The 7,033-nt window shown below is 29.3% G+C and overlaps 1 protein-coding gene across 2 annotated transcripts; it reads left to right on the top strand.

Annotated features, from left to right (window-relative positions):
* Nucleotides 1-519: 519 nt before the first annotated feature.
* Nucleotides 520-4,425, top strand: LOC120080241 (DNA-directed RNA polymerase II subunit 4-like). Of its 2 annotated transcripts, none has more exons than XM_039034846.2 (7): nt 520-677; nt 1,263-1,336; nt 2,571-2,679; nt 2,828-2,905; nt 3,155-3,188; nt 3,275-3,343; nt 3,969-4,425. In XM_039034846.2, exons 2-7 carry the CDS (start codon nt 1,288-1,290, stop codon nt 4,044-4,046), a joined length of 417 nt encoding a protein of 138 aa, XP_038890774.1. In that variant the 5' UTR covers nt 520-677; nt 1,263-1,287; the 3' UTR covers nt 4,047-4,425. The 2 variants fall into 2 exon arrangements, with proteins under 2 accessions (XP_038890774.1, XP_038890773.1); XM_039034845.2 differs by having other exon boundaries at nt 521-698.
* The last annotated feature ends 2,608 nt before the right edge of the window (nt 4,426-7,033 follow it).

Raw genomic sequence — 7,033 nt, 5'->3', positions numbered from 1 at the left:
AAGATTAAAATTAAATGAAAATTAAAAAAATTGATTCAAAGTGGATTTTTCTAACATCTAACACCTAGCCCACTAATTAAATACTATTTGAAGTGGAAAATAGCTGATTGGATTAGTGCTTGCATGGCTAAGTTGAATATATTCTTGAATTTGATCACTTTGAAGTACATGCAAACAGAGTTTTAGAGAAAATTTTTGCAGAAAATTATTTTGCTTTCAAACCCTCTCCTACCTTTTAACCATGTAAAATTTATTAGTTCAGGTTTAAATTATACAACCCTACAAGTTTAGGGGGTAAAATTTCAATTTTTTTTAAAAAAATAATAATAAACAAACTATATCAACTGAATTTAAGATTTTTTAAGAGTACCCAGATTAAAATTCAACATTTGAAAATATAATGATTAAAATTAAAAAAAATTCAAACTATCGATACTGGGTCCATTTTGAAATTCAGTAAACATTTTGGCTCCAGATTCCCAAAAAAATACATATATTATAATATATTATTGGCCCAAAAGAACGTGCGAATATTATGGCAACCCTTCGTCCGGGTTGAAAACTAAGAAGCTGCTTCTCCTCTATCGCGCCCTTCTCTGTTTTCGCTACCTCTGATTTTGCCGCCGTCACGTCTCGCCGCCGCTGGATCTCGCCGTCGATCCTCTCTGTCTCCTGTGGTGCGTCCTTTCCTATCTCAGGTTTTCCTCTATTTACATACATTCTTCTAATTTCAGACGTCGGTTGAATCTTCAACATTAGAATTTGGCATTCATTTCCATTCTCCAAGATTACGAATCTATATTTTTTTTCTAATCTAGTAATACCTTTCGCCATTCTCAGTTAAAGTTTCACTGCTATTTAGGCGTTTAGTTACGGCTCAATTGCCCCTCTGTTCTAAAAAATTGCTGATTATTGTAGTTCATACAAACTTGATTTGGATGGAGTTTTTTGCCATTTAAATTAAAGGTTAAATGTTCCTAGGCTCATAAAGTGTATTACTAAATTCAAACCATGTTTGATTAATTGGAAACCTTGATAGAAATCACGAGACACAAGTGTTTATTCATGTATTTAATGAATTACATCATGAGGACAATTTTCTAATGTTATAGACTGAATCAAGTAAAAGTGAATGAAGGGATCTTTTGTGTCGTACCTTATTCAAAGTCTGATGTAGATTTAGTTTGATCCATTAGTGTAGTTCTTAAATCGTTTTTTAGATTTAGTTTTTATCTTGCTCTACTCGTTTCCAAATTTTGAAGGTTGGACAAATCTCTAACTTCAAGCATGTCTGGAGAAGAGGAAGAAAATGCTGCAGAGCTTAAAATTGGGGATGGTACGACAAATCTTTCTATAAATCTCTGATTTTCTATCAACATTCAATTCAATGAGATTTTAAGTAGCTCTTACTCTCCATGGCGCTGTGTTTCCTTCATGTATTTGAACATTTTGAATCTATTTAGCAATTCATGTATTTAATCTTTTAATTTGTTTAAAAAGTGCGAAACTCAATTTATTAAGTTGTTCTCCATGCCTAATCATATATGTATCCTTATTGCACATTCTCTGATCCTTCTAGTAGCCAATGTGGAGATTGTTTTTATGTTTTTAACAACGCATATAGCTTGGACTGAGAATGTGGAGTCAATGTAAACATTAGTTAATCTCAAAGAAATTTTGTGGGTAGAGTGGTAACTTAAAGAAATTAATTTTGCTAGAAATCAAGATTGAGAAGAGTGAAAGTGTATCAGCGCACACAAACAGGCACACAAAAGGAGTCCTCAATTAGAATGCAAAGAAGTTACAATCTCTTATATTGAATCACATACCTAGTCGATGGATGTTTTGCTTAGTCGAGAGAGGAGAAATATAGTAAACTTCCTTGTTCAAGGCCATTACTTTATGTAATTACGTCTTGTAGCCATCTACTTAGGATTGTAGAATCTCATAACTTTTTCAGATATTGTTAGGTAAGAAATAGTCATTAGATAGGTGGTTGGACATCCACGATTATGAAAAAAAGTTCCTTTTACGTGCACCTTCCATTTGTTGTTTATGATATCATGCTATTATTTTCCATAATGCATGTTCTTAATAGTATGAGCTGGTTCATTTACAAAATTGAAGCATCACTTTCTTAATGATGTGAAAACCTGGCCGATTGATCTAAAAAACCCTAGTCCTTGTGACATGATCATGACACCTCGTATCACTAAATATGAGTTTTTCTTTTTTTATATTTTGGATTGACATTATATGATTCTAAGGTTTTTGAAATTTAAGATGGAGATTTGTGATCTATGCAAAATCTTAATTCTAATCTATAATCATTTTGTCTATAAGATACTCAAACTATTGTAAGTTTTTCCAGGATAATGCAAGACTTGATTTATATGGATAAATAATTATTCAAATTTCTTTTTGACATCAAAATCTTTTTGGGAATACTCTTAAAGCTTTTTCATTCTCTTGTATTTATTTTGCTCTCTTTGCTCTTTGTTCTAAGGGCCATATATAAAGAGAAAATATAAAACGTGATAACTGACATTGCTTCCTTTGTCTGCCTGCAGAATTCTTAAAAGCTAAGTGTTTAATGAATTGTGAAGTTTCTTTGATCCTTGAACACAAGTACGAGCAACTTCAACAAAGGGCTGAGGATCCAACGAATCAAGTTTCTCAGTGAGATTGTTTATTCTTTATTGATTCATAAGTTAAATTAGAGTTTCTCTTCTTTGTTGGCATAGCTTAAATATTTAGTTAAATTACGATATTCATTCTCACTTGCCATACAATAATGATGGATTTTTAATTTGGTATTCTTCTGCAGAGTATTTGAAAAGTCATTACAGTATGTGAAACGCTTCAGTCGCTATAAGAACCCGGATGCTGTTAGACAAGTCCGAGAGTATCCTTTAAATTGTATAGGGAAGGATGTGCAGTGCATATCTACCCTATGTTATGACTAACCACATTTTGAACTAGTATTTTACAACTACCATTTTCTTACTAGACCAAGAACTCTCTAATTAGCTGTGTATATATATTCATGGAGGGAAATACAATTTACTTTTCTCATCTAAGTTACGAACAGTAAAGTTGGCTTCATTATTTAAAATCGCATAAAAGTGGTTAAATCTTAACTACTACCATATAGAATTCTAAGCAGATATCAACTAGCTGAGTTCGAGGTATGTGTACTGAGTCACTTAGCTTTATTAACTTACTCGTTATTATTCTACGAAAAGGTTTATCTCATCGCTCTTGAAATTTGCAGCTATGTGTTCTTGGTAACCTTTGCCCTGAAACTGTGGAGGAAGCTATTTCCGTAGTTCCATCTTTGAAGGTATCTTTTGCCACCCTTTTTATGCCTATATTAAATTATAGTACTAGTATATTTATTGTTATTTTGATTTGCTAATTTATAAGTAGGGTACTAACTTTTAAAAGGTTCACTGTTGTATTTATCTTTCAACAATGAATATGCATCGAGTTTTAAATTACTATTAAAATTCTGAAACTAAAAGTAGAGTACAAAAAAGGAATTAAGACAAATTGCAAAAATCATTTGAAATATAATGGTAGTTGCAATTACACTCTCAAATTTTCAATGGTAAAAATGAAGTCTCATACTTATATAAGTGTTAAAATTGGACCCTCAAACTTATAATGGTGGTAGAAATTGGACCCCAAATGATAAAAATTGAATGCTCAAACTTATTCAGGTGTTATAATTTCTACAATTATGTGAGTTTGAGTCTAATTTTAATTTTTGTTTAAGTTTGGAAGCTCAATTTTACACACGAAAGTTTGAGTGTATAATTTCTCCAATCATATATCACAATACTCTAGGGGTGATTTTTACAAATTTCCATTTATTTGAGGAATATTTCAAAAGTATTTTCGAACAGCGAAAAGAAAATATCTATAGATAGAGTAGATTTACTTATAAATACTTTTGTTGGTTTCAGACTAAAGGAAGGGTACATGACGACGAAGCAATAGAGAAGATGTTGAATGATCTTTCATTAATCAAAAAGTTTGAGTAGTTAGCTTTCTAAAACTTGGTTAAATGTGTTTTAATCCATTCTTTACATTTTCTCACCTAAAACAATTAGAAAATTTTACCCTTCTGATCACATTTTTATATATGGATAAACTTTGTAAAATGAGATCCTTGCTCAAGATGTCCAATTTCTCAGTGGGACAGATCTCTGTGGAGTCCCGCCTCGGACTCTGCAAGTTTTTGATTAAACAGGAATAGGGAGGGAGTGGAGAAATTTTTATTCCACGAACTAACGCAGATTGGGACGAAAAATGCATTCCTCATTCCTAACCTGTCTGGTTAGGCTCTATTTATTTATTTAATGTAATTATTTAATATTATGTTATTGTTATTATTATATAAATATTTCATTTAAATTTCAAGTTTTATTGCTTATTGGTCAAGATAATTAATATGTTTAAATTGAATCTTTAAATTTAGATTGTATATGCGAATAATTTGATTTATATTTATTTATTTTTACTAAAAAAAGTAATTAGTTTTTAGGTCAAAATTTGAGTAATTTATCTTTAATTCAAATTGTCATGTAAAATTAATTATAATAAAAAATTTAGTGATAGAATTAATTATTTAAATGAAATTTTCCTATATTAATGGTTTAAATTAATTAATTTTTTTTTAAAAAAACTAACCGGAAAAAATTTGAACCCAATCTCATAAATTCTCTACGAGAAATTCCACCCTAATTTCCATGAAAAATTTCAGATAGAAAATGAAATAGGAAATGGGGATGAGGACAAAAAATGGCATCCTGTCCCATCTATAATCCTTACCAAATCTCCCATCCAAATTAAGCTGCATACTAAATATTTCTTTTCTTTCGAGCAATTTTTTTTTAAAAAAAAATTTGTTTATTAGTAACATAACATATGCAACTTAATTTAGGTGTAAAACCGCTGTTTTTTTTTTTTTTTTTTTAAAAAAAGGGTTAAACTAGTTCTTAAACTTATAGAATTGTATCCAATTTTTTAAAGACTATTGAATATGCCCTTAAAATTTCCACACATCCTCTATTAGGTTATTAAATTTGAAAAAGTATTTACCTAAACGTTCAATTTGATAGCTTACAGTTTTCTAGATCTTATTTGGTAATCATTTTATTTTTTGTTTTTGTTTTTGAAAATTAAGCCTATGGACACTACTTCCATCTCAAAATCCTTTGCTATCTACTTTTCACCTATGATTTAAAAAATCAAGCCAAGATTTGAGAACTAAAATAATAGCTTTCAAAAAGTTGTTTTTGTTTTTTTTAAATTTAGCTAAGAACTCAACTAATTAATAAAGATGCAAATCATAGTAAGAAATGTGCATGAAATAGACTTAAATTTCAAAAAAAAAAAAAAGTAAAAATCAAATGATTACCAAATGAGACCTAAATTTTTAGTTTTAAATCGCTCCTTCCCTCTTTAAACATTTACTATTTCTCTAGACAACTCAATTGAAAGGAATCAAGTTAATAAAGTGGTTTAATTAAAGGCTATTTTCAAAGAAAGAAAAATGAGTTAACTTATTTACAAATATAGCAAAATATATTGTCTATGAGTGATAGATTTCTACCACAGTGACATTCTGCTATATTCAAAAATATTTTCAAAGTTTTATCATTTAAAAAAATTATCCTTTAATTAATTCTGAAAATATATCAGTTAATTTGACATTTAAAATCAATTTCAAGAATAATAATTAAGTTATGACGAAATTGAATAGTCTCATTCTAGAGAGCTTTGTTTATTTTGTCACCAAAAAATAGAATGAAATAACGATTCTCAGCATATTAAAAAAAACAATGGACTAATCAGCAATTTGTTTTCCAAGGACTATGACTTATCATAAAGAAAAATTTATCCACAAATTACCAAAAAGTTCTGAAATCTCTCTCCAAAAAGCGTCAATATTTTTCAAACATCTCTCTTTTAAAAATAAACGATGGCAAGAAATTTATGGTAGGATTGAATCTGGTTCTATTTTGGTTTCTAAAGTTTTTAAAAAACGTCTATTTTAGTTCATAAACCTTTAAATAGTGTTTGTTTTGATCTTGTTTTTAAGATTATGTTAATCCTTTAAAGATGAAATCTGTTTAAGAATGAAATTAAATATAGCATGGGTTGATTGAGATGAATGTGAAATAAAATGTCAACAATGTGCCAAACAGTGAACAACTAAAATTTTAGATACAAAATGACTTTTTGAGATCTCCTATAGATAATTCAAAATTGAAACCTTAGATTTTTTAATGGGCTAACTTACTTGGTAGCCTAATCATAAAAAATACAAGTAATCTCATCAATATGTTTAAGAGTTAACATAATCTTAAGAGCAAGGACTAAAAGAAACACTTTTTAAAAGTTCATGGATTAAAATTGACATATTTAAAAGTTTAGAGATCAAAATAGAACAAAATTCAAAGTTCAAAAACCAAAATAAGACTTAAATTTAAAAGTTATTATATAATATATCTACAATGGTCCTAACAATAGAGAAAACAGAAATTAATCGGAAGATATAAATTTTATTCGATAATGTTAAGTTTATAGAAATTCTACCAAGGCTAAATGCAAAGGTAATATCTTCAGAAAAATTGGCGATAAAAGGGCTAACCTAATAATTAGAAAGTATAAGTCTAGAAAATTTTAAAAAAATGTCAGTGATTAGCTTGAGGCTTGGATCCAAAACTTGAGGATGAATTTTAGCAAATTGTTCAGACATATATCTACTCCAGGACCAATGTTGTTTCAAAACACATGATATGTCTTCAATCAGAATACCCTTAGTCTCTGGCAAAAAGAAATGGATGAATAGGGTCATCAAAGCCACAAAGAAAGCAAAAAAGAACAACCCGAATTTCATATGGCAAAACATGGTGAGGAGGATCTGAGCAATAAAAAAGGTCACTGAGATCGTTATACTTTGAGCACCTAATCGAATTTCAAGTGGGAAGATTTCACTTTGGACCAACCATCTCAAAAGTCC

This window comes from Benincasa hispida, chromosome 6 (genome assembly GCF_027475165.1).
Source record: "Benincasa hispida cultivar pf3 chromosome 6, pf3_genome.v1.1, whole genome shotgun sequence".
NCBI lineage: Eukaryota > Viridiplantae > Streptophyta > Magnoliopsida > Cucurbitales > Cucurbitaceae > Benincasa > Benincasa hispida.
This window is presented reverse-complemented; position numbering and strand designations above follow the sequence as displayed.

Excerpts from the sequence above, each read along its gene's own strand:
- LOC120080241 (XM_039034846.2), top strand. The coding sequence starts at position 1,288 with ATGTCTGGAGAAGAGGAAGAAAATGCTGCAGAGCTTAAAATTGGGGAT. Across the intron at positions 1,337-2,570 it reads AGAGCTTAAAATTGGGGATG|AATTCTTAAAAGCTAAGTGT; the intron begins GTACGACAAATC and ends GTCTGCCTGCAG. Across the intron at positions 3,189-3,274 it reads ATCAACTAGCTGAGTTCGAG|CTATGTGTTCTTGGTAACCT; the intron begins GTATGTGTACTG and ends TGAAATTTGCAG.